We start from the raw sequence: 26,145 nt of genomic DNA, 5'->3' as shown, positions 1-26,145 counted from the left end.
GAGGGAACCTGACAGCGATGCATGGGGCTTTTACAGAGGGAAGGGATTCTCCCTCTGCCTCCTCCTGCCCGCAGCCACAGTCAGGAGCAAATCCCAGATCCTGCCAGTGGGGAACAAGGAATGCAAACTCCATCCATCGCGCTCTCCCAAGTCATTGCGTTATTTATGCTTGCCCCTAAGTCTTGCTGTTCGGGCTGTATTCTAAAGCAATTCTGTTAATGATTTGCTTAGTGTTCTCACTATACACAGTTGTCCTGATTCATTCTTGTCAGAGGAACATGTCCTTCTTAATCCATTTTAAAGGAAATAAACCACAAAGACTAGTTAAGTGCCCCTAAGGCTCTTGCTAGTCCAACATGTTAAGGCTAGAAAGGAGAACATATTGAAAAAAGAAATAACAGGCAATTTTTCATGCAGTTATTTTACAAACTGCACGCCTCCTGTGAATAGCGAGGCTGTAGCCAAAGCTGGGTGCCCTCAAGAAATATTTATCTCCCAATAACTGCAATACTTGGCAAGTGAGATCACTCGCTACGGATGGGGAAAAGCGACGGAGCCAAGAATGCTTCAGCCAGGGTGGACCCTTCTGCGGTCAGATCAGTCGCTCCAGCGCGGTGCTGAGACACGTCCGCTCCCACGTCCCTGCAGGTGACCACGGCTGAGCCACCTCTGCTTGGAGACGGAGGTCATCACCAAGACGTGATGTAGTCTATTTGCTACATAGGCAGAAACTTCACTACCCTCTTTAGTTTTTAAAGAAAAAACGCTCTGAAAAGAAATCCAGTTTTAAAAAAAAAACCCAACACAACCAAGCACAAACCAAGGCACGACACAAAAGAGCAATTAGCGCTTCAGCCTCTTCCTCGGCTCGAGCACATCTTATAGCTTTAGGTCTCCCCAGTTGAGGGGAGGTAACGGGAGAGAGTTGCTCAAGAAGCCAAAAGAAACAATAGCGTCGCAGCTCTTCCATTAGTCACCAGAAATCAAGTTATGACTAGACTCAGCAGGGCTCAGAGAAAAGAAAAAGTGGTGACTTCATGCTGGACCAGACTTTTTAAATACAAATTTTTCTTGCTAGAGACTCCATCACCACTTATTAGAGCATTTTAGGTAGAAGGGTGCCAAAAGGAAAGGGGTGGGGGGAGGAAGGATAAAAACCACATCTAAAAGCAGGACAGTTGCTATTAAAACAGAAAAAAAAAAATTCCTGTTTGAATAATTTTATTCTTAAACATGACAAACTTCTTCAGAGTGTTTTCACAAGTACTTGTGTCTGCTCTACGCGGCTCGGTGAAGCCTGTAGAAATGTGTTCTGGTTTGCAAAATATTAATTAAAAAGACAAAAAGACCCCAACAAAACACAAATTGCTGTAACAGCAGCAGTACTTTAAGGCAGCCCCTGTTAGGGCAAGGTATACCTCTGGGGTAATGGCAGGAGCTGAAAGTAGCAGAGGCTCTGGAACCGGTAACCGGCATTTTCTTTGGGACTTTGTGATTTCTGGAATGTGGAGGCAGTTTCCTATCTGCTAAGCCTGCTCTATTAAGTATTCACTTTCCTCTCGCACTTACTGCTTTTGCAGCCTGCTTCCAAGCTCTAGGTAGAGGCATTTCGCCGCCTTTGCTCGCACTCCTGAGGATGAATGTAAACACCACTGACCCTGTCTTATTCACCTCCCTTTGCACCCCGTGGCCGTTCCAGTTCAAACTGGGAAGGCAGAAAACCAGAAACCCCCTTTCTTGCTTTCGTTAGCGTGCAGAAGCAGGAGTGCCTGGATAGGACAATTTTGACATTAGTCTGTCTTCTCCCGCTACCGCCTGGGATGCTCTTGCTAGTGCAACATAAAAGCAGAGACCCACACCACTCTCAACAAGCCTCGTGTGAAGATCACAGAGCAGAATATCAGTGCAGTAATACTTGAAATACTGAGACAAGGCAGACACAACAGCCTTTCTTCCTCACAACGCTGTTTCAACTAGCTTTTTGATCCAAGTCTCCATGCAAGTCACAGAAGACAATTGTGCTTCCTGCATTCACATATAGGAATAAATAGCTCTGGATCAGTTTTCTTTATGGCCGGATTACAGAACCCCCTGAAATACTGATACGCTTATGAACAGCAGCACTGTGCAGTTCTGTGAGTATCCTTGGACATGCCAAGTTCATCTAGGATGCTGGTGCATCTCCCAGGCGTATGGCCCCAAAGAAAGTTGTGTGCTTGCTCATGTTGATGGAGATGTCAGCATGGACCATTTTCACAGCAATCTTCTGCCTGGCTTTGAGGAGGCAGACCCCAGCTGTATAGCAGGTATTGAAGTTGGTCTTGCCGGTCTCAATACTCCGAGTGCATTGCAGAAAGGGCTTTTCATCCACCACCACCTCATAGCTGGCAAAATCTGTGAAGTTTATGTAGTATACCTGATGTGAAGCAGGAAGAAGAAAGGTATTAGGGAGTGTATTTGCGCACACGGAACAAGTCCACATTCCTTTCGGTCTGTACATGTATGTTCCCTCCGCTAACGATCCCTTCCTTGGCCCCGGGACACCTATGCTCATGGCAGTTGACTTGTTGGAGGCAGACAGAACCCCAAGCCAACCAAACACGAGGAAACTCTCTATCCACTTGATACTAACACAAACATGCAAGCATCCGTGAATCCATGTATCTCAGGCTGAGCTACGAATCCTCGCTTTAGACCCTGCTTCTTACAGGGAAAATTACAAACCTGCAGAGGCGTAGTTACGACACAGACAACCCTAACTGCTACAAACAGCTTTTCATCCAACAAACAAACAGAAACATTTTAACTGAAGTCCTCTTTCACTTACCTGGCCAGTCCTGCTTTCTGGGTCCCATGAGCCTCCTTTAGTGTTGACATCAAAAATGCCCTAAGATGTACTGGGAGTTGACGCCTTTGTAATTGAACTTGAGGTGCTTTCAAAGGCATAAGCTATTACGGGGGAGACACTCTCCCAACCTCCACAGCTTGGAAGCAAATGACCTTAGAGTGCTTGCACTGATTTAACTCTTAGATCTAGCGCCTAAGTCCCCACGACTCCATTACTCGTTACTTAACCATCTCATGCGAGATGCACGAGAAAGACCTGTCCAAAGAGCAGTCAGTCCCAGGGAGCTGCTTCTTCCTGATAGAAGAAACCCAGCCATTTTGGATGCGTCTCCTAATTCTTCTTAGTCTACAGCCTGCGACCAGAAGCTACACAAGACTGATTCCCCTTTTTCCTCAGTGGACTACAACCAACAAAGGCTTCGGAGGCACAACGTTGTGGCCAGCAATTAGCATTAAGCACTCGGGAAACAATTATACTTTGGCCCATGTAGAGTTATTTTTCCTGTCCCCATCCAAACCAGACACGTCACCAGTTCCATGGAAGAGCACCTAACTTGACATCCACAGCCCACTTTATCCGACTTGGTACAGTCCCAGCGGGGCTGCCAGCTGAACAGAGGCAAATCCAGAGCGGGAGGTAATATCAGAAGCCTGGAGCAAGGTGGAAGTTGCTTAATTGTGGTTGTCACACAGAAACGCTCTCGTCTTGCTAAAATCTGTCCCAGAACCTGGACAGTTTTTCAGTCCACAGGAGGGTGGACACCCTGCACGCTCTGGAAGGGGAGAGCTTTGCAGCTCATACTCCACGCAGCTCAGCAATTCTGTTCAGAGATTTGCAAGGCGCTGGGAGTAGTGCGTTAAATGACATTTTATTTATTGCAGGAGATATTTATATATCTCCTGCATTTTATTTGAATGGGGAGAGGAAATGATGTCTCAATTAGCTGTATACTAAATCATAATACAATAATTTATTACTTTGTTTAGCCCTTTTTACGGAAGCAGGTCCGTACCTCCATCGTGGGTACCAACCAAAGCGGCAGCTGAGCCATCCCGCTGCACAATGCGGTTGCTGGCGCATGGTGTCGGTCTGAAGCTACACGAGGAAGGTGGAGGCAAAACGGAGTTACCTGGGCTGGAGTTTGGCCAAGCCACCCGGACCGAGAGTCCTACGCTTACGAAGAGTGACATGGCTTCGCAATGATCACGAGTTGTCAGGGTTTTGGTCTTACATCTCTTTTAAAGCACAGACCTAGCGTCCTGCTGGGACCCTTGTTCTGCAAGGAGGTGTAGCTGTGCTGGTGAATGACTGCACAGACAATATGGAGGATTAAAACAAAAGGGATTGGTGGCATGTGGGATCTGGCTGGGCGTCTGCGCATGTGTTTCGGTAACTAATCTCTTGCAGCTGGTGTCACGGCGAAACGTGTGACCTTGCACTTGGAAACTCTAACGTCTTCCTCCGACACACATCTCCTAGAGCACGAAGCGGTTAAAAGTACATACAAGTTCTTGGCATTTGCTAGTTGTCTGGAGCCCTCTCGTGGTTCATGCAAGGCTTCCATTGGAACACAAGAATAGGAGTTAGGCCTAGGACCGTACTCACTTCTACCTGACTATAGATGAAGTATGTGCCGTCCACCAGTACCTCCAGCTCCCCACTGCGGGCATGCAGCTTAAACACCTTGGGGTTCATAGTGATGCGAGACCAGTCATTGAGGACTCCACCTGAAAGATCTCAGTATGAGAAAACGGCAGTCACTCAGTACCCGTCAGAATGAAAAGCGCAGGAGCACAGAAATACAGTGACATTGCAACGTTTCGTACACAACGGCTGGCACAGACTCAAGTTGAAAAGTCAAGTAACTTGGTAAGAAAATCCCAGAATTAAAGACTACGGTGCGTTAGTTTGGACTCCTCTACAGCTCTAACTACACCATCACTTGCTGGTGGACACTCATTTTGTTCAGTGCACAGCACAACTGATTTACATCTCTACTTGTCCTCCTCCAGAGTAGTTCTCCTCACCCTTGAAAACAGGCGTACGGCCTTTTGTGCTACACTGCGTTCCTCCCCAGCGCTGGACACAGACTGGCTTCCCTCCTCCTGACACTAGGTTGAGCTTATTATCACTTTGAGTCTTTTACAGGTCTGAAAACGTGTTCCCAGTATCATCCCCACTCCAGAGCAAAGACGCTCCGGCACATGCAAATCCATGCCAGTACCGTAGGGCATTTGCTACGTTTTCTGAATTCACCTGAGAGGCGAGGGGCTGATTTTTCACACTATTTTTGTACGTTCAGCCAGAGATCACAAATGACTTATCGCAGCTGCGATTACAAAAGGATTTCTACAACTCAGACCCCAGGTGCCTCCAGAAGAGCATCTGCTTGTGGCCCTTGTAAGAGGGGTGATTTCCCTGGTATCATGGAAGAAACTCTGCAGCAGAGGTAGGACCAGGAGCCAATTCTCCAGGAAAGATCCTCAGCTGACATTATCCAGCCTTGAGACCATTAAAACACTTTCTCTACTTTCCACCTCATTGATCCCCCCCCCCGCCAGCTCTCTACCCAGTGTCCACGCTAAACAAAGCGGAGCTTCAGCAGACGGTGCGCTGAAGACTAGATCAACAGGTACGTCCCTGAGGACCACAGCAAGGCTGGGATGAGAACAGTGATTCCTGTCCTTATGGGAACAGGACTACACGTGGCCAATCTCTCTGCCCCCCTCTCAGTGCTGCTGGGCAGGAAGATGTTCTCAGCAGCGGTGTCATGATACAGCCTTCACCCTCACTTTAAGCCTTGGGATCATCCCTAGAAGGAAACTAGTCCTTGCAGCAGAAGAGAAAACAGTATTATGCAAAAAATCGTGTGAAACTACGAGCCTAGACCATCTCTCAGGACACGTATGTGCATGGAGGCCAACTTAGGGGTATACAATCGATTTTAATTCTGGTATTCCTTGACTTCAACATTCTTGACTTTGTAACTAGCATTATTTTAACAAATGCTTTGTCATTACATTTCCTAGGTTTTTAAAAGCCAAAATAACAACGAAGTATGAAATTGCATCGTGTCACACCACATTAACCCCTAACTGGGGTCCTCAGCACGGTCAGGGGTTTATAGATCCACCACCCAGTCCTCTGGCACTGGAGCCCATGGAATAACTGACAACAGGAGTAGACCTCTGTTCTCTGGACGGGCCCACGAGCAGGTCCAGAGGACACGCTTCGCTACGAGCCGAGGACAGGGCCATTCTCTGTAGGTGCCTTGTTTTATCAAATACAACTCTTTTCCTCCCAGTCTTCATCTGCTTCTCAGCTCCCTGCCCCCAGTTGCAAACCGGCCAGGCTGTGTTTTCTGCTGGCTGTCAGCTGGACAGCATTAATGGCTCACAGCATCAGATTGTTCCCGAGCAGCAGGGAAGTACACTTACAGGGCAATTCCCACTCTTAGGGAGCAGCGTACGCTCTGTAAACATACAGGCTTCCCATTAATAAAGGGATAATTACTTTTAGAACATAAGCAAAACAGCATCTTTTCCCTCGTATTGTTCTTAGGAACGGCCGGTTTCCTTTTTGTTTTGGGGAGCTTTCCCCCACCCCGCTGTAAGCATACTTCCCTAACCGCGAGAAATTTCAGCTCCCACAGCTCACGTCTGCTGAAAGAGAGAAATCGCCTCTCAACAGAAGTGCTGGCCAGCCCTCATCATCCCACGCGCGGGGCAGAAGGGGGTGGACAGGGGTCCTGCGGCCCCGTCCCCGCTGCACCCATCCTTGGGTGCTGCAGCCCCCGAGGCCCGGGACGGGGGTAAACGTGCAGCAGGGTTGCTGCCCGCGCTCCCCGGGGAGCTGCGCGCGGTGACTCAGGCGGGGGACGAGCCAGCCAGCGCCTCTCCGGCACAGCCAGACATCGTGAGCAGGGAGGCAGCAGCTCATGAATGAGACCCAGCTGTTGGCAAGAAGAGCAGGAACTCGAGCAGAAATTGGATAGGGATCCGGGGGAGGAAGGAGGAGAGCAAAGAGCTGCCTGTGGACGTGAAATGGCTCGGCAGGACTTGAGCTTAAAGGCTCTTGGTGGGGGTAGAGATGCACGAGGGACCGCGGAGGCTGCGCGTGTGCACGCTCGCAGCGTAACGCGGGAGGAGCTAGCGGCTGCGCACCTCTGTGTCCTCGCACTACAGCTGTGCCTTCCCCTGCCATAAATTACTGGGAAAACTGGAGAAAAACAGAGGCTAATGGGGCCGAGACAGGAAAAGGATGCACTGAGGGCTTAAAATAGAATAGAGTGGGAAAGAAGGCTGGCCAGCGAGGGGCTGAGGAAAACTGATGATACAAGAGCAGGCTGGAGGAGGGACATCACGGATCTGGGGGTCAAGGAGAGGGGAGATTCGGCAGGACAGAGTTACTGGGATGTACAGGATAGAGATAATCTTGGAGATGAATAGGAGCGCAGGGGAAACGGGGACGGAGACTCAGCAGCAGACTCCTCTAAGGGGGTCTGGGCACGGCAAATCAGACTATCGCAGGGGAGGCCAACAGCAGGGGTAATCAGGGACCCCTGGCATAGGGTGGACTGAGACCCAGATAGGAGGCTACGGGTGCAGGATGGGCTCTTTTCAGTAACTGCCAATATCATGAGATCCTTACCATTCTTCACTTGGATTGCTGAGCCTTGGCCTTGAAGGTGGACCACAGCTGGCTGCAAACGAGATTACAGGGATTTAACGTTAATGGGAAACACTGCGTCATTTTACAGTAACTCAACACACCTCCACAGCACTGGTGACCAGTACAGAGGCCAGTACTGAAATCATTAGTGTTTTCATAAATGAAAAAAGAAGATCAGAGCAGCTGACAACAACATGTTTAAGTACTGGAGAAGGGGTGGGAAGCCCAAGCCAGATTAACACGGCTTTCTTCTGAGCAATAAAAAGGGTCAGCTCAGGCAGTCACTCTGCGTAGCTACGATTTAGCACATGCAAGAAGGGGTGGGTTTTTTTCAGAGCTACACCATCGAACACAACATTAGCAAATATAGCCAGTAACGTTTACAAAAATCCAGCCAAAGCTGGGTTTTTCCCTTGAAAGAAGATCAACCAACCTGGATGTCTCTGGAGCCGGCCTTGTCTGTGGCACCTGCAAAATGCAATTTTACATCATTGAAGAGGAAGCTTGAAAGAGCTGCAGTAAACACTCGTATAAATAAAACCTCTCTTATCCCGTAATAACCATTAAAACCCTATTTTAACAGAAGGAGGACAGTAACAGCGGTATGGGATGCAGCTTAATGTTAAAAAGTACATAAACAAGAAAAAGAGTCATCCTACTTTTTCCTACTTTATTCTTGCATTTCTGTCTAACATCATCAAAATTCTCCAACGTTATTCAACCAGTTTCCTCTAGAAGGAAAAACTGCACAGCCCTTTTCCTGATCGGTAGTAGCAATAAAGCCTCTTGGCTGCAAAGATTACAAGTTTCACTCTGCAGTAACTCAGGTCATTCATTGCATTCAAGCTACATGCTGAAATCTCTCTTCTCCGAGAGCCAAATCTCTATTAAAGAGGAGATGCTTGTGGGCAGCACTCTGGAGTGCTAAGGACCTCATGCTGCTCCTGGCCTCTGCTCTGGCAATTTCTGAGATACAAACTGAGAAGTCAACCAAGTTTTCCTTTGAGAGCCGGGCAAGCGATAGGGTAACAGTCCCAATTTCACTGAGGATACATATATATGAACAGTCCAGTATTAAAAAATGTATAACAAACAACACTGATGTGAACTTCCACTAATCTGCATTTTAAAGAGTTATTAAATTCAGGGATTTTAACAAAATAATTGGCACATGGCTCCGTGGAGAAACAATACGGTGCAGATACAAAGAAACAAAGAAAAATGAAACCAAGAACTGCAGGAGAAAAACATAATTTCATCTGGCTGGTCCGGGAGGCAAGCTGCCTCGGTTCGTGCGGTTCCTGTGCTAAGCGTCAGCCTCCCCGGTCCCGATGCAAAGCTAGGCTTTGCGTCAGCTTAAGAGGAATTAACACAAACACCGAGCCACGGCCGGGAAGAGCCACCGCCTTGCAGCCGGTTTGCGCAGACAGAAGTCGGTCACCGGCAGACTTCAGCGGGACGCTTAAAAGCGACTGAGGCTCCGCAGGTCTTCGCTGCTCCTTCTCGGCACCCTCCTCCGACAGGCAGCACCTCGCCCGCGGCATCGCGCCCTAAACCAGAGCTGCCGGGCTCCCACCGGGCTGCAGAACTGCCGCTGGCCCCTTGTCCCCCCACGGGTGCAGGCAACTCCCCAGTCCTACACCAGGATGCTGCACCATCGCCTTCGGACCCTCCGCTCTCCTCAGGTGGAGACCTGGAGCTTTTTCATTTATTGGTGCAGCAGCGGTGCCGCCTGCGTCCCCCCGGCGTGGACGGGCTCTGAGGAGAGACGGGGACAAACCGGTTACCTGAGGGGCCCTGCAGGCCCGGTGGTCCCTGAGGGCCCGGCGGGCCAGGGGGGCCGGGCGGTCCCATGACGGTTGTCCCGGGAATCCCGGGGATGCCGGGAATGCCGGGGGGGCCCTGGGGCCCAGGAGGACCTGGTGGCCCTTGGGGACCGTTGGGCCCTGGAGGACCAGCCTTTTTACCTGAAAAATAGAAGGTCAAATGTTAGCTTCTCCGCACACTGAGCATGGGTTCCCTTTTACCCTGGGAACGAGGAGAGGAGAAGGCTGGGGATGGCTCGTTGCCGGCTGGAGGGCAGGGACAAGGAGGAGCACCCGGGTGGGGTGGGTGGGGGTCCCGCGGCTCCGCACCGTGAGGACAACGCTCCCGGCCGGGCAGAAGCGGTCGCTGCCTTGCAGACCCCTTCCAGCATATGCAATTACATTTACATGGGGCGCGTGGACTCGCCGAGGCCTCCCAAGAGATGGAGGCTCAGACGGTCTCTGCCCCGGAGCTCCGGCCGCAGCCCTGCCCGGCCACCCTGCTCTCGGCACGGGGCGCGGAGGTCCCGCAGCCTCGAAGGCCGCGTGCCCGAGCCCGGCCGCAGCCCTGCGGCGAGGTTAGGATGTTGCCTTTGACCAGCCGCGCGCTGCCATGCAACGCAGCGGAAGCTGGAGTACGAAAAGTCGAGAAGAACCGCTGTGCGGTTTCTCAGTTTTCTGGTTTTTTTGGACGGAAAACAGTTGCCATCTTTTCCACCTGCTGCGTACGTACGCGTGAGCACAGAATCCCCAGGCTCGCTCTCCGGGCCGAGGGAAAGCGGTGCCTCCAGAGGGCAGTTCAGAGCCGAGCTCCGGCTCCCCTCCTCCAGCCGCTGCGCCAGGGCGGTGCAGGAGGCATCGCCCCCTCGCCCTCCTACGGGGCGATGAGGATGCGCTTAACGTGCACGAGGGACTCGGATGCTACAACGCCTCAAAATAATTAAACGTGCATTTTGGGCTTTGGATGGAGGGGTAAGGGAAGGACTAACCCAATCAGGAGGATGACAGCGCTGGAGAATTGCCACCATCCTCAAACACATCTCGTGGCGCGGTCCCAGGAAGAGAAACGTGCACAACCATGTAAAGACTCTTACCGGGCACATAGACATGAAGTAAGGCCTGCAGGGAAAGCCTGACCTGTGCTCTCCCAATTTTCCAGATCCCTGCTAGAAATTATGTTCTTTTGATGTAGTTTTTAAAATGCAACTTTCTGGCAGCTTTTATGCCAAAGAGCTTTATTAACTTAGCAAAATTGCTTCAATTGCTGAAACAAAGTCCGCTGTAGGACAGAATTAAACACTTTTTTAGATGACAGCAGCAGTTAGGATATGAAATAGAGGTTATTGGTATGGTTTCTGAGTACATTTATGTACTTGTTTCTCTGCTAAATATCCATCTTTGTCATGGAACAAAACTGTAAGGAAAAACCCATCTATTTTAGTTAGCGCAGCAGTGGAAATCTCTAGACGGCCACTAGCCACGAAGGAGGGCACGTAGAAATCCGCGTGAGACAACTGTGCGGTTCGGTTTCAATGTGCAGAAAACGGAGTTAAAGTAAGCACGGGTGATTAAAGTAATATTGGTATCCTGCAAAAACGGGGCAAAGCTTAAGGGGACAAATCGTTCGCAGCAGTATTTCTGCCCAGATTAGCAGCCGTGCCTTCAAATCTGAGCTGGCAACAAGCCAGCCTTCCTCTAATCCAGCAATTCTCCTCCTCCTCGGGATAATGACATGCTTTGGAAATTATCACCTTGAATCAAACCCCTTACCTATCTCCCCTAAAGCACACTTACTAAATTCTTCTCATTCGCATCCCCTCTGATCTAGGCCATCCGAAGGAAGGATCATACGCAGTAAATCAGGAATCCTGCTGCTGTCACTCCTTCCTTTCCTTCCCAAGAGGGATAGACATTACAGCTGGTTTAACTAATCTGTCTCAGAAATCTGGTCTGCTACTAAACGAGCTGCTAGTTTAGCAGTAAAACAATTGCACATAATTCTGATGCCGCACAGGGACACTTATTTTCTGTGCATTCCCGCTCCTTCAAGTAATTTCAACTACTTTTCTGCATTAACGGAACCTCACTTATTAAAGTCACAAGGCAAAAAATAGATATTCAGTAAGTATAAAGCTCTCGATTCATCTTCTAATTGAGGGGACCCCAGCCCAGCATGAGTAGCTCTGCAGGGAGGGTCTCCAGCACCCAAGCCCCAGCGTGCCAAGTCTCCCGTCTTTACCCACATGCACTAGACAGGCTCCAAAACTCAAAGCAGGCAGAACCAGTAAGTTTTCCTTAATCATCGCTCACCAAACAATACGCTCTAATTCTAAAAAAAATTAAATGTGACAATACCATAAAATTAAACTATTTTATACAGCGCTACAGCTGTATATAATACAGCTCTACGAGATCCCCCTGCTATTCCAGAATTGCTCTGAATACCACAGTCATCATTTGTTATTAGTTCGGCTGATTTAACACGGGTTTAGGGTTTCAGAGTTTTGTTAGGACAAACTTCTCAAACATAAAATTTTATGCTGCTTTTGAGGGTAAATATAAACTAAGTTTCTAACTGTGGCCTGTCTCAACCTCTCAGCTGTAAATGTTGAGGCTTAAAGGATTAAAAGCGATTTGGTGTGCTATTAAAGTAGCACAGACAGGCAAAGCTTGGCCGCTCTTGCTGCCGCAGGTCGCGACGGTGGGCTGGAGCCCAGGCGATGCACCGGCACGCGCGGGAAGGTCTCTCGAGGGACAGAGCAAAGTGCTGAACAGCTAACTTTCCTGTTAATTAAACATACATTAGGTGCAATAGGCAGTAAGCACAGAGCTGACATTGCACCGGTCGGTGCTTTGCTGCGTAGGCTTGGCCATGGGCATGTGCTGCACGAGCCCCTCGGCACACTGAGCTCCCTGGGCTTCGGAGGCAGCACCGCCCCGAGCTGCACACAGTTTCTGCACTTCTCGTAACCTACAACCCGTTGCGAGCATGCACCGCAGGTTTTAAAATGTGCACAGAAGTGTTTTGATGGTTACAAGCAGCAAAAATGGGTACTCTGACTGCCCTTCCCTGAAATCAGGGAACTCGGACCCTTTGGCTTGCTCGGGTTCCTGGGAGCACGTAAGTGTATGACCGAGGGCGTTCCCCAGGAGCCCTACACAAACAGGGACGGCATCAGACACTGATGGAAACACAGGGCTGCCTCCCGAATAACCCACGTCACAACAACTCGTCGATACGCATTTTAAAAAATACCCAATTACCCACTGCAAACAGCTTGAGGAATGTAAGAAAGTCAGACAAAATACCTGTGGGCTGACCAACGCTCAGCAAGGACACACAAAATAATACTGGGGAGGTTAACACACAGCCAGCAGTGAGATGCAGAGCACACCTACGTTGACTTTGAAGGAGACCCCAACCTGCAGCAGGATGCACGGCAGGGTAGGGATGAAAGCCAAAGCTGTTTCGGCAGGGACGGCCTGGCAAACAGCAAGCGGCTCCCCATAGCCGGTACGTGACTCAACTCCACTCAACTATTTATTACAGCATCTTCAGAATTACTTCTATGCAACGTAATTAACTTCCTTTAGCTTTTACGGGAGGCGTTAACGAGCGCCCACGCTGCCCCGCCGCCGCTGGGTCGTGCAGTCCTGCCAGGCAACGTGGGAGCACGAGCGCAGCTCGTGTCTGTGCTGTGGGACCACGCACCGCGGCAATCCCTGCCCTTCCCGGAGAGGGAGCCGGTCCTTGGTTCCTCCTCCATGTTGGCTAAAGAGAGTTCATAGCCGGGTAACACAGGCACAGAAAGGAAAGTGAAATTAAAACTCAAACTTACCCTTTTTCTTGTTTTTAACTGAACTTGGACCTACAAAGAAAAAAAAGAAAACTCGTGAAATTCAGTGATCTTTTCACCTTAGAAGGTCCCCACTGCCACCACCCCCCACTGACCCAGAGGGTGCCTCTCCAGAGCTGGAACAAAACTGGCCACAACACCAGTAAGCCAAAGATGTAGAGTTTTCTGTTTTCCACAAACAACTGCTGTGAAGGTATAATCATTTTACCGGGACCCAGATCTGCTTTACTCTCTCTCAAACTAGCAAGCCGTGGCTGGTATAACGCGAGTGAGTTTTGGTGGGCACCTCTCCTCCTTATTGCAAAGATGAGTTAAACCACGGGCTTGTGGCCAGCGGCAAAGCTGAGCTGAGAGATGCTCTTCAACCTTGAGCCGGAGCTTTGCTCTCAGATACCAGCTTAGTTCCAGCTCTGCTGAACACTGCTCCGAGTTTTGCCGTACGTGTCCCCTGAAGTCGCTGATGGAAGTACGGCACGTCAAACCTTCAGGCAGCAGAAATCCTGAGACTCAACAGAAACCATTTAAAAGTACGATCCCCACACAGCAGATTATTTTTCAAGTGGACAACGGATGCCGTTGTGGTCTGTGAAGCCACACATGAATTTTCTCTGTTAGCTTGAAATTGCCAAGCTTAACATTTAAAGCTGACACATTTTACTTCCCGGTGAGGACAGGTTAGAAGAAAGTTAGCAGGACTCAGCTCTCGGCTGAGAGCAGTGACCCAAATACTTGCAAGCCAAATTGTTTAAAAATAATAATAAAATACTACAAAAACAAAAGCAAAGAATTAGTATGAACTGGCTTATTTAAACAATAGGAATACAAGCCTCCCCAGCAAGAAGTGAAAATATTTATAACGAAGCTGAGAAACTACATGACTTTTTAAGCAGAAGCTGAAGTGTAAAACATGTTCCATTGCTTCCTCAAAAATTAGTCAGGGATGGGAATGAACCGCAAAAATCCCCAAATATTCCCTCGCCGTTCATCAGTGAAATCCCTCTAAAATCTGGGCTTAAACACACATCGAAGCTTGAAATCACCTTTAACTGAGATACGCTTACAATGAATGGAAGGCAACGAGGTTGCTTTGAGTCAGCGCTGGTAGAGAAAGACGAATTACCGGTTGGTACCGCAGCGCCGCGTTCCCATGGCTAGATGGAAAGATGAGAGAAGGACCAGAGAGATACCCAGTAACCTTACTGATGCCTTTTCAACAGCAGTATTAATTTGCCTACGTTATGCTGTTGGCTCATGGGAACATTATGGTATTATCTAATTTATTATTTCTGCTAATTTACTGGGTTTTTTTACTAGTCCATATATACACAGTATTAAAACACACAGATAGGACAAGACATAGGTTTCTAACAATGCCAGTCCCAGTATCTTGCTAGGGAGCAACACTGAAGCCAACCGGCAGGTCCACCAGCAGCAGACGAACTGCAAAACCTTTTATGTTTGGCAAACGCCGACAAGCTCCTCTTTTCGCACTCTCTGAGCTCCCGCGATGCAGAAGGAGCCACGATCAGGCCGGCGATCTCCACCGGCCCTCATCTTAGGCACCAGCTAGTTAATAACATTTTCAGTGAAGAGAAAAAAAATTGTCTGGGGGATGTCATTTAAAAAAAAAAAAACCCAACACAGCAAGCAAAATGCGAGTGTTGTGTATGTGTCTCTTCAGACCTCGGAGTCACGAGAGTTTATTTCATGTTATATATATCACACCATTAGCGCTATAACCAGAGTGAAAGTACAAATAGCTGCGGCGAGCCAAACACATTTGAAATGGATGGAACCAATTAGCTTCAAAGATGAATGGGAGGAATGAGAACCACATGCGATGTCAATGTTCACAGTCTATATTACAACACACGCATCTGTTCCAGGCACGGCAGAGAGAGATGTTACGGCTGTGCAAGTGAATCTTTCGACAAACACAAAAATACTTCTGACATGAAAAAAAACACAATATTATTAGCCTTGGGAGCTTCTGAGCCTCTGGGGTTTGCATCTGTTCGTCTCCCAATAGGAGGGGGTGGATAATTTGATTGTAGCAGGGAGGTTCATCCGATACACCAGAAGACAGAATTTTCCTCCTTTTGGCTCAAAATGGTAAACTCCTCGGACCTTTCTCAATTCAGTCTAAAACAGTAACGAAGTCTCTTACCGAGTTTGGGAAGCAGAGCTCCACCAAAGTATCAGATCTCCATTTCCTTCAGTACGAAAGGTGCTGAGGCACAAGGCTTTACTTGATATACGTTGTGCCAACACATATGTGCAGAGGAGGGGGGGGAAAAAAAAAAAAAAATCTTTTCTGACCTGCTTTTCTGAGGCCACACCCCAATATTTAAGCAATAAAGCCTGTTAAATGCTGCAGCGGTTGAATGCATATGACCCGCTGGTTAGCTGTTAGCTGATGGAGCAGGTTAAATACCTCCAAGTTAGGTATGTGTAGTTTCATGGAGGCCATTAGATGACTTGATTCCAAGGAAGGTCTATGAGAAGATACCTTTTTTTCCGCTCCAAGACTACAGACATATGCACCGTGTTCCTCTACAGTATCAAAAGCCTTATAAAAAAAACAAGTTACAGGATACCTACTGCTGCTCCGGAGTCCACAAGACCTGCCATCTTCTTGTAGAAGGAAATTGGTTTGACTTGAAGAATTTTCCACTGATCGACATTGCCTGCTACCGGTCGCGTCTCTGCTTTCAGGGGCTTCACGCAGTGCATTTGAGGATTTATTCCAGTCCCAGTGGGATCTGAGAGCAACCCGACCGGTCAGCTGTTCCCCAGCACCTCTTTCCCCTTCTTTATAAAAATAACCTCGAGTTTGCTTTTCTGTGCTTTTCTGACATCACCTCTGTTCCTCATGAATTCCTTAAAGTATCTGTTACGAGCTTGCTAGAGATCAAACTCGTGGTCTGGACTGCTGGTATTAAACGCGACAGCTACCCAAGCATAGCTATTTTTCTCCATATGTGCTCGCGCTCGACTTTTGTACTTCTTCCTACCAATCCCACCTATCTCCCACCACCTTTCCGCATGCTGCCTGCTCGTGTTTGAGGTCAAACCAGACCCCAGACCGAGGGAAGTCCATCCCCTTCTACATTTCCTGTCTTTCATCTGAAATTAAATTTATGCTTATGCTCTAATCCGTCCTTGAAGGAGCTGTCGGCTCTATTCAACCCTTCATTTTAGCTTTGCTTTGCAGAGGAAGGAAAGTTGACAAGAACTGTTAATACAGAAGAGGACCGGGATATCAGAGAGGACAGGCTGGATGGCTTTGAAGGATAATAAGCATGGAACGAGATTCAGTCATACAAAATGCATAGCCCTATCAATTATATATACAGAGGGAATAATAGGCTGTTCTGCTGGATGGTGGAGCTCCTCAGATGGAGCTGCGGAGGACAACGTCTGCACACGCTGAGTTGCTGTCACACAGCCAGGAAAGGCAGAAATGCAATCCTAAAACAGATCAGTGGAAATACCGCTGGCAGCCACGGGGCAATACTGATGCCACTCGGTAGGTGGGGGTGAAAAACCTGGGAGTAATGCAGTCAATCCCGATCATCTGCATACAGAAAGATGAATTTAAATGAGAACAATTTCACAGAAGGGCTCCTGGAAAGGTCAAGAAGTGGTCAAGCAGAGCTCGCCTGGTTGGCCATCAATGCTGGGAAAAGCATGAGAGCAGCACTGGGAAAGGCTACGGTGGTGGGCATGGAGGGAGAAGACCTGCTAGGGCTTAAAGAACAGCGCTGGCACGTCCTCACGTGTGCGAATTGCTCCCCAAGACCATTAAGCTGGGAAAGAGATGGCTTCTTCTAACCTCCAGAAGAGGGAGCATGGTTTGGAGGGGGTCTTCTGGCTCAGAGCAAGCCCTCCGGTGTCACGGGTCACTGCTTAAAAGTCTCTCAAAAGTTCATCAGCCCCTTTGGAAAGCGGCGAGGTTATTTTTCGTCTAACTGCTGAAGCCATAGCTACTAAGCTATGAAGCAGGCTGCTAGCCTCCTCTGTAATAACTCAGGCCAGCTCTATCATCTGCCAGCCGAGTTCCTCATCACAGGACGGGACGTCCCCAGCAAAGGTGTCGGAGCAGCAATGCTGCGTGCTGGGCTTTTGAAGACCCTGGCTTTGAACAACGCTCGAAACCTAGACTTCTTCAAAAGCTTATTTTCCACATCTGTTGGGAAAATGAAAGGGAATGATAACAGAAAAGCAGGGAATATAAAACCAGCAAGAGTGGCAAACTTCGAGGGAAAGGTACAAGCAGGAACATACAGCTCTATATGAGAACAAAACAGCCACCCCGGAAGCCTTCTGCCCGCAGCGCCAGCTGGCCGGGCATCTGCAAGGGGAAGGCTCCAAGCCGTGCCAAGTCACTCCTTCCAGCAGAAGCACCACGGCCACGGGTTTTAGCACTGAGCCACCCCAGATGCAAACTTCTCACTGAAGCTAAAGAAAATATTTGCAATAGATGAGTTTTCGTTGTGTAAAACCGCAGCTGTGGCCCAGCAAGCAGCAGAAGACAACCATGCTTCAGGGAGCAGGTTCTAGCCCCCAGCTCCTGCAGCCCTAGCATCTGCTGGATCATTTCCAAGGGCTTCAGAAAAAAACAGATGGTGATGCAACTCGAGGATATTACATATGACATGTTTTCTCTTATAAAGATTAATAGAGTTTATTTTTCCCCCCCCGATTTTTCTTTCTGCACGCTACACGCTGCTATGATTTACTATAAATACAAAAATATCAAAAACTTCTTTAGGACATATGCCGATATAAATAGTATATTAAAAAAACCCTGTGTTCACTTATTAGTTATGTGTGTGGATTAACAAGAAATAGTTTAAATTCCTGCAAAACAGTTCAAACTGGTTTTATTGTCGGGAACAGATCTTTGTAATTATGTTTATTTTATATAAAACCTATAAAAGGTTGACCACTATAGAAATCAGTCAAACAAAAGACGAGTACCTAAGAAGGCTGCTGAACTTTCTCAAATTCTCAGTTGCCAAGAGCAGAACAAAGTCAACGAGTGCCACTACCATATTCTAGCAGCATCCACATTCAATCCAGAACAAAGACGTCTACTGATGCCTCCAAGGTGTTCAACCATTTTCGGAAAGGTACACAGCAGCAACCACCCTGTCCTCTACAGGCTGTGCCAACCCATTTTCAGCATTCACTCCTTGCCCTAGGATTATTAAGGCATCCCTTTTCTATTTTCCTAGCACTAAATTACTATGGTGTACCATCAATCATCTTATCTAAGCACGGCTCTGGTTTGGGGAATATGTAAAACCAGAAAATACAACTGAGCCATCTCCATATTACCATCACCACTCCGCCTCGGAGAGATGAGAAGACGGAGGTACTGAGAAGTTATCCTCATCCCAGGTTACAAGCAGAATCAGAGACAAAATCTTGATGATTAATGAGACGTTAGTGTCCTCCAGAAATCCCACATCACTTCTCACTCATTCATAAAATAAGCATAAGGTGACCTGAAATCATTACATCTACAGCTACTTTCAAGACTAACATCTAATTTTGAAGACGAAAACAGAAGCGGGGAGCTCTATGTGACTTATCTAACATGCACATTTTCAAAACTGTATCATCTTTGTGCACTAAAAAAAAACAAAACTGCATCTTTTTCTTTGAAGTATGAGCTTCTGGGTGTAGTTGGAAGAAGAGTATTAGATTTAGTGATCACTGTTCTCAACAGCTATGGAAATTTGTGTAAAGTATTTTTCCAAACCCTGCTAACCATCTGGTTTAACAAAGAGACCACTTGCTAAATCTCAGACAAAGCTCTGAATGCTGCCCAAATCCACCAGTAACTTCTGGAGAATAGATAGCTAACAGAATTTGAAATGAGTTCCTGGACATTAGTTGGGATACCATTATTCATGGAGTTATTGAAACATGTAAGGGTGCTGGCCAAAATGAAGTTATTCTCCATTTGCATGCAGGGATTTTTTTCTTCAAGGATCCTGGATCCTCAATAAACACAATGCACAAAGGGAAGAGAAGAAACAGAAGCCGAGCACGACAACCAGGCTCTGTGGTGCAGCGGATGGGTGTCCCAGGACTCAAGTCCCGCTAACCCTCAGGTTACCATTCAACCCAACAACGCAGGTTGTCTCCATCTCTCATAGAAAGCTCTGACCACCAAGTGCCCTCCAGCTGTGAAAGCTTCCACCTCTTCAGGAAGGAAGTTCTCTGCCACTTGGGGCTTCCTAAAAAAGAGGGGCAAAGCAGCTATTAAAACGTTACCGTTCCTGACCCATGCCTGGGAATTAACCAGTCCTGTCAACTTTCACAGACAATAAGACCAGAAGGAACCATTACGATGATCAAGTATTAAAGAAGTCCTACCGTCAAGCCTTCCATCAATCCCTCTCTCTCTATTTGACCAATACTAAAGGCAGGGGTGAGGCATAGAAAGAAAAGCTCAAGTGTTACTTGAGGTTTCAAGTGATGAAGAATCTGCTAACTTTTTTGATATAAGTTGTCCCAATGAATAATAAAAAACCTCCACTTCAGTCAAACCTCCGAAACTCAGTTGTTTCGTTTACAGAACTGGTGTAATGATACTTACTTCATTCGCATGGGTATGAGATATGTAAGGCTTTTCAAATATTTTCAAGTGCGGCGTTATTAATGCCAGACTATGGTGGAGTTGGGGAAAGAAGGATGTTAGCTCCCAAACACATGCTTAATCTAGAACATGTGGTTTTGGGGGAAGTTTGGAACCAATATGTTTTCAACATTTTCAGGAAATTTGGTCTATCCAGATGAAAGCTTCTTGGACCCTACTGAAATATCAGTCAGTGATACAAATACTGAAACAAGATGAATTTTTTTCCCTTCCCTGAAAAAGAAAGTGCTTCTTCACCAATTCCAGAGAAAAAGGCAACAGATCTTGAAGAGCAGCTTTGGTATTATTACTCCAGAATATTTAGAAAATATGATAAATTATAGATCTAGGAAAATATCCCAGAAGTAAAATGCATCATGCACTACTCAAAACTTCTGGCATGCCTTGCCAGAGTGGTTTTTTTGGGGGAGGGGTGGTGAGGAAGGGAGGTCTTCTGCTAAGTGTGCAGAAAAGATGCTGCCCGCAATTACAGGCAGAATGGCTGAATCCAAGTTAGGGATGCGACGTCCCTGGTACAAGGCTAGTACTAATTTCAGTAAATCAGAATATAGTGACTATATTACATAACAGAATGGGGAGCTCATTGCCCAAAGTGGGGGAAGGATGAAACAGGGCTGCTTGATATATTAGTATGGAAGGCAGAGCTCAAGGCTGTTCAGTTTTTCCTCAACCACCATTGTTGGTTTTCTCTCTGCTTTTGTTTCAATTTTGTTTTAAACTCTTCAGAACTCATGTGTGAACACAGTCACTCTTAGCTGTCTTTTTCTGGTTACATCTTAAATTGAGATGCTCCATGACGGCATCCCATAAAACAGCGTTCCCTCCTTGTCCTTCATCTAACGGCATCTTTGTTCCACAGCAGTACCAAGAGTCGTGCCTGGAGGACATCCCAGCCTGCTGCTCTACCTTCACTGCACTTAAACTCAACTTAAACACAATAGAAACACAAGCCCTAAATTTCAGGAATCTTTGCTTAGTGGTAGCCCTGTCATATTCTGGAATTATAGGCTACTAAGTCCCCAAGACTGGCTCGGAGCCACTTTATAGCTGACACTTCTTCTGATACCCCACCCCTGCACTGAATTAAACTGCCTAACGCTCAAAGCCAGTCTCCTCCAGCCCGAGAGATCAAGAAGAGTTTGCAGCTCATCTTGTACTCTTGAGGCACTCCCTTGGCTACATCCACTTTTTGAGGCTATTCTTCTTCTTTAAGGACTTTTCGCATGTCTCCATATGTCTCCAGGGGAAGTATCCCTGAGGTCTCCCCCAACGCTTCTGGGACACTGTGCTGCTTGGCCGGAGGGTCTGAGCAGAGCTTGTGCATCAACAGCAAAGGCTGAGAATCCTTTCTCTTGTGGTGAGTTAGGTATGAGTGGCTTTCTGCTGCCTCGCTGCTCTTCTCTGAGCAATCCGTCAAAGGACAAGCCTACATCCATGTGTCATCCAGATGATCAGATGCTGCTCCAGGAGCTCCATGGATCAGTAGCCTGCTCCCTCCCTATTCCTCTGATCCCATACACCAGACCCCAGTTCAAGCCTATCGGTCTAAAAACAAATGGAGAGAAGTCACAGCTCATCCCTGCCCCATCTCTCGAGTCCCTGGAGTGACACTAGATGCCAGAGAGCCACAATCTCTCTTCCTCAGACAGCTTCAGACTATGTAAGATCTCATCACGTAACAGGTTTCTTTTGTTGTTGCCAAAGTTTTTTTTCTCCTGCCAATACCCAGAGAGATTTTTGCCTGGTTTGACAATTGAAGAACAGGACTCTTCACATCAGGGAATAACTTGGTCAAGCCCATAAGGAATGGGAGGACAGTTAAATGCAAAAATACAGAGATATTGCCCAACAGCGACAGTAGGTTGTGATGTGCTTTATACTGATCTTTAAACATATTAAAGGGAAAAAAAAGTCTTTAGTTACCGCAGTTCAAGACGATCAGAACTGAAGTGCGAGCAAAACAGACAGACCTAAGAGACCATCAGTCAACAACCTGTTTCACTGGTCCAGTGAAGGTACCTTGTCGAGCAGCCACCCTCTGCCCCAGCTGGAGAGGGGGCCGGATAGGATGAATGTAATTGCTCTCATGCATTTACCAGGTTTTTCCACCTTAAAAAGGACGGTGTGACTCGTAGGTCATCAGCTGCTGTTTGAAGGGACCTGTGCTGGAGCGCGTAGAGACCCACCAGCCCTGCGTACCTCCTATGGGCTTTTTGGCACAAGGAACAACATAGGTGCGGGGTCATGGAAGAACCAGGCTGGAATGGTGTTGCCATGGTGTTGGTCCCGCTTTGGGGGAGAGGGCTGGATCCAGCCACCTCCTGGGGTCCCCTCCACCCTACGTTACTCCACGACCTCAGCTCTGCTTCTACCATAGCCGGAGCTCTGCTGAAAATCACTACTTGCTGCTTCCTCGAGTACAGCAGAGGTATCCTTGCCGCAACTGGGATTTCCATCGCTCTAGATGACAAAGAATGACCAGCTGATTCATTTCCTCAATCCCGTTCAGATCCACTTTGGGCTCGGCGGCAAGGTACCAGGACAGGCTTTCAAAAAAAAAAATCCAGCCTCCCCTGAGTAGGTGCAAGCACACCACTGCGCAAATGTGCTCATGAACAAAGACGAAATCCTGCTCCCAATTAACTACAGAGCCACTGTTGCTGGCAAAATAATATTGCACTGCCTTCTCAAAAACACAAAAAACCAATCAAACATAAATCTCCACCCTTCTTAACTCCGCTCCCACATAATCAGTCCCAGCCAAGTTCCTGGGGTTCACACCAGAACCTGTGGCCATCATATTTCATTTTCCGCACTCTCACTGGCTATGGAAGAAGAATATGATGTGCCTTTTGTCTTCCTTCAGGCATTTAGGTTGGATTCCAAATGTTGGATCTTTACAGCAGAGCTGACAAACAACATTACTATTTCTAATTCAAGTATCTCAAGGCTTTTTTTGGCTTGCTGGCTGGACTCACAAGGCTTATTTTCTATACACCACTGCACCCTATTGCTTACTTTATCAATACCACATATTTGAATTCAACAATTTAAAGCGTAGTATTACAGCTGTGTTTTTATTTTGTTTGTTTTATTCGGTTGTTGCTTAACACAAAACATTCTGACATTTTAAGTCATATCCCACTAAGATAAACAACTAACATATGTCATGAATTCCAGTAGAAATGATTCCCAAGTGGTGCTGCAGCAAGGTTTTAACCAAGCGTACGAAAGGCTCTCTTAAATTGTTTGCTGGATGTTTTAAATGCACTCTTCCCCACCACAGCTATCCATAAGGAATCGAGGGCAGGTGGGAGGAAATCTCTTCGACTATCTCATCCCTGCAGAACTTTACATGTTTTTCTTCCTCCCGTACGTAATTCTGCCTAATTGGATTGAAAACCTCTGCAGCATTCAACAGCTGTCTGTAATCTGATGGTCTAATTACACAGAATAGCATGGGATCCATACCCAAAGAGCTATCTGTGTGCATACAGGTGTCCTTATATTTCTACGAATCTGGAAAGGGGCCTGAAGGAAACCCAAGAGAGACCCCACCACTCTTTGGGAGGCCAAAGTCAAGTCCCTGCAGCAGTCGTGACACACTGAAGTGTTGCCTGGCTCAGCCAACTCTTGAGTTTATCCATTCACAGCGTTTCAAACAGATTAACGGACTTCACCAAATCCTGCTCGCGCTAACGAGATCGGTTACGAATCCAACAATGTTGCTATACATCATGGCCAACAAAACCCTAATGAAAACATGCAACTGCCATGCCTCATTCACAACTTTTTCCCCAAAGAGTTTCCCGGTGGTGGTGTCCTTCAGCTTTGTGCAGCAGTAATTTTCTTATGGCTAATGTATCTGGTCTACTATAACCGAGCGGCTTTTTAATGAGCGCCCAGACAGGCCACAACTGAAGACGACTTCACAACTCCCATCACCAGCGCAGCTGGCTCTGGGTTTGGCTATTCAGTCCCGCCCCGGCCCCCACAGACATTAAAAATAAGCTTATTCAGCCCAAGGTCTGCAGAAGGCAGATACCCCATAGCCGCTGCAGCCTGGACTGCCATACCTGCTCACTTGGAAAGGTTTGCGTGCTCCAGCTCAGCACCAGTTCCTCGGCTTTTGGGCTAGAGCTGATCTGTGACCAGATGGACTTGGAGCATGTGCTAAGCAAACTTGTGTCTGCCTGCAAAATACTGTGTGGATGTGGCCAGAGAGCCAGTTTATTCACAGAAATCAAAGCTCAGCTGCAAATACTTCAGTACGACAGACAATAGAGCCTCTCATACTGTGGGAAAGAAGTCACCAGCTACCAGTTGAGTTCAGCATTTACAGTGTTTGGTGCACGGCATCCATCGTTCAGATGCACACGCAGTTCAGATGCAATTGCATTCCTGCCCGGCTGGAACATCTGTTCTCCTCTCATTAGTCCTGGCCATGTTTTCTAACAGAAGAAACTATCTGAGATTCCTGAACTTCAGCATTTGACCCGAGGCATTATGAAAAGCCCCGGTTTTCAGAAGTGGAATTCATACGGAATCACCAGCCACTTCTAATAACGTTGGTCCCTGCTTAACATGCAGTTGTAAAAAAAGTTTAAAAGTTTAGTTCAAGTTTCGGCAAAGCCTGCTGAAGAACACACCGTAGGCTAAGCACTAAGAATCCATCAGGACAACTCTGAAATCCTCCAAAAAGTGGAATGAGCGCAAGTATCTGAAAATGCAACCAAGGTGAGATGCTGACTGGAGAATTCCTTCTCAAGCCTTCTGAACACCCTCTGCATCTCTAAACCTTTCAGTGGTCATCCCACCATCTTATCCAAAGCAGATGGGAGGTACCAGGGAAGGACAAACACACACCAAAGCAGCTCTACGGATGGAACAAATCAACAGCACCTAATCAATGCTTTATAAACATTAAGAATAATGAAGCAGGGTTTCTTTTGGAACAATCCAGATCACAACTGGAAGGGCTGGTGAAGAAGACAGGAGGCAAACAGAGGTTGCGTATGGATCAGGACGCATAGACCATTACACTGTGAGCCCTGTGACCTGGAACAATTCCTCATCACGGCCACCACACAATTAGGCTTGTACCTCTCCCAGCAAGTTAATTGCTTTTAATATTTACCATCCAATTGGGACAGCAACATAGCAGAGTCTGTTCTTCAATGAAGAATTCTGGACTCCAGTTTTCAGACCTTCTTGCTGATGCAGCACGTCCTCATGAAAATATCACACTCAACGCATACCGCGGGAATGAACATACCCCTCAGCATCACACACTTTCTAGGTACAGAAAGTGACTCCAAAACCTTTAAGCTGAAATAGCATATTGGCTCAAGCCCAGATGTTAATACCCCTGCATTCCCAACGCGCCCGGGCTACGTGGAGCTTCCCTCAAATTACGCCTTGCTTGGGTATCTACCCCATCATGCTGCTGGACGACAAACAACTGCCTATGGCTTCCCAAGACAGCTTCAGCAAAGACTGTTAATGGTCACTGCAGCGAATCTGACCTCAAAGGAGTTTCAGTATTAAAAAAATGAATTCAGACTAGGTTGAACCAAGGATACGCTGAAAATGTTTCAGCTGTCTAAAAATGTATTCCCTTAAAAGTTATACCTAGAGCAAGAAGATCCCCTTTAATATCACCTTCACCTTTGCTTTCACTTGTTCCCAGAAACGACACGGTATTAATGTACCGCTGCTGTAACAGAGCTGAAACCGGGACCTAAACGTCCTTCTGGGTTTTTAGACAGCTGTTAAGCTTCTCTGGATCTGTCTCAGGGGAAACGTGGGTTAGAAATGAGCACAGACACAAGACTGTGGTCCGAAACAGTTAGTTACCTGTATTTTAACTTAGTTACCTATATTTTTATCAATATATCTTCAAGGCAGGAAAGTGCCTGGTGTATAAGCCCTTATACAAATAGCCTGTCTTATTATAATAACCATAGGTATAGGTGTAGGTAAGGATCTGTAAACGAGCTGTAGTCTTAATTTTACCGTAGCAATAACAAGTACTGAGAGCGCCGTCACAGGAAAAGGATGGAGATTGTCCACGAAGATTCCTCCCCTCTCCCCTTTTGGGGGAAATCACGGAGAAATTCCAGGGGAAATCAGTAAGTGCAAGCACTCTGTGGTGAGCCTTTCTTTTGGGACCGTCCCCGGCGCTCCAGTATCCAGGAAATGTTCTGTATTTACTGAGCGCTCATCACCATGGTTTCGGAGCACAATAAGGCTCTATCGCCCTTCATACATCTGCGTTTCTGGGAATGCCTG

At 47.3% G+C, this 26,145-nt stretch overlaps 1 protein-coding gene across 1 annotated transcript in view; it reads right to left on the bottom strand.

Annotated features, from left to right (window-relative positions):
• Positions 1-1,204: 1,204 nt before the first annotated feature.
• The window catches only part of EDA (ectodysplasin A), an 80,409-nt gene continuing 55,468 nt past the window's right edge, over positions 1,205-26,145 (bottom strand). The window contains exons 3-8 of the mRNA XM_075161901.1: positions 13,164-13,193; positions 9,307-9,486; positions 7,953-7,987; positions 7,499-7,550; positions 4,460-4,584; positions 1,205-2,416 (exon numbers count right to left, since the gene is read on the bottom strand). Of these exons, the coding sequence (XP_075018002.1) occupies positions 2,165-2,416; positions 4,460-4,584; positions 7,499-7,550; positions 7,953-7,987; positions 9,307-9,486; positions 13,164-13,193 (674 nt within the window). The 3' untranslated portion in view covers positions 1,205-2,164. The remainder of the gene's footprint in view (positions 2,417-4,459; positions 4,585-7,498; positions 7,551-7,952; positions 7,988-9,306; positions 9,487-13,163; positions 13,194-26,145) is intronic.

This window comes from Calonectris borealis, chromosome 13 (genome assembly GCF_964195595.1).
Source record: "Calonectris borealis chromosome 13, bCalBor7.hap1.2, whole genome shotgun sequence".
NCBI lineage: Eukaryota > Metazoa > Chordata > Aves > Procellariiformes > Procellariidae > Calonectris > Calonectris borealis.
Note: the sequence above shows the minus strand (reverse complement) of the source record. Positions and strands in the feature narration are given on the sequence as shown.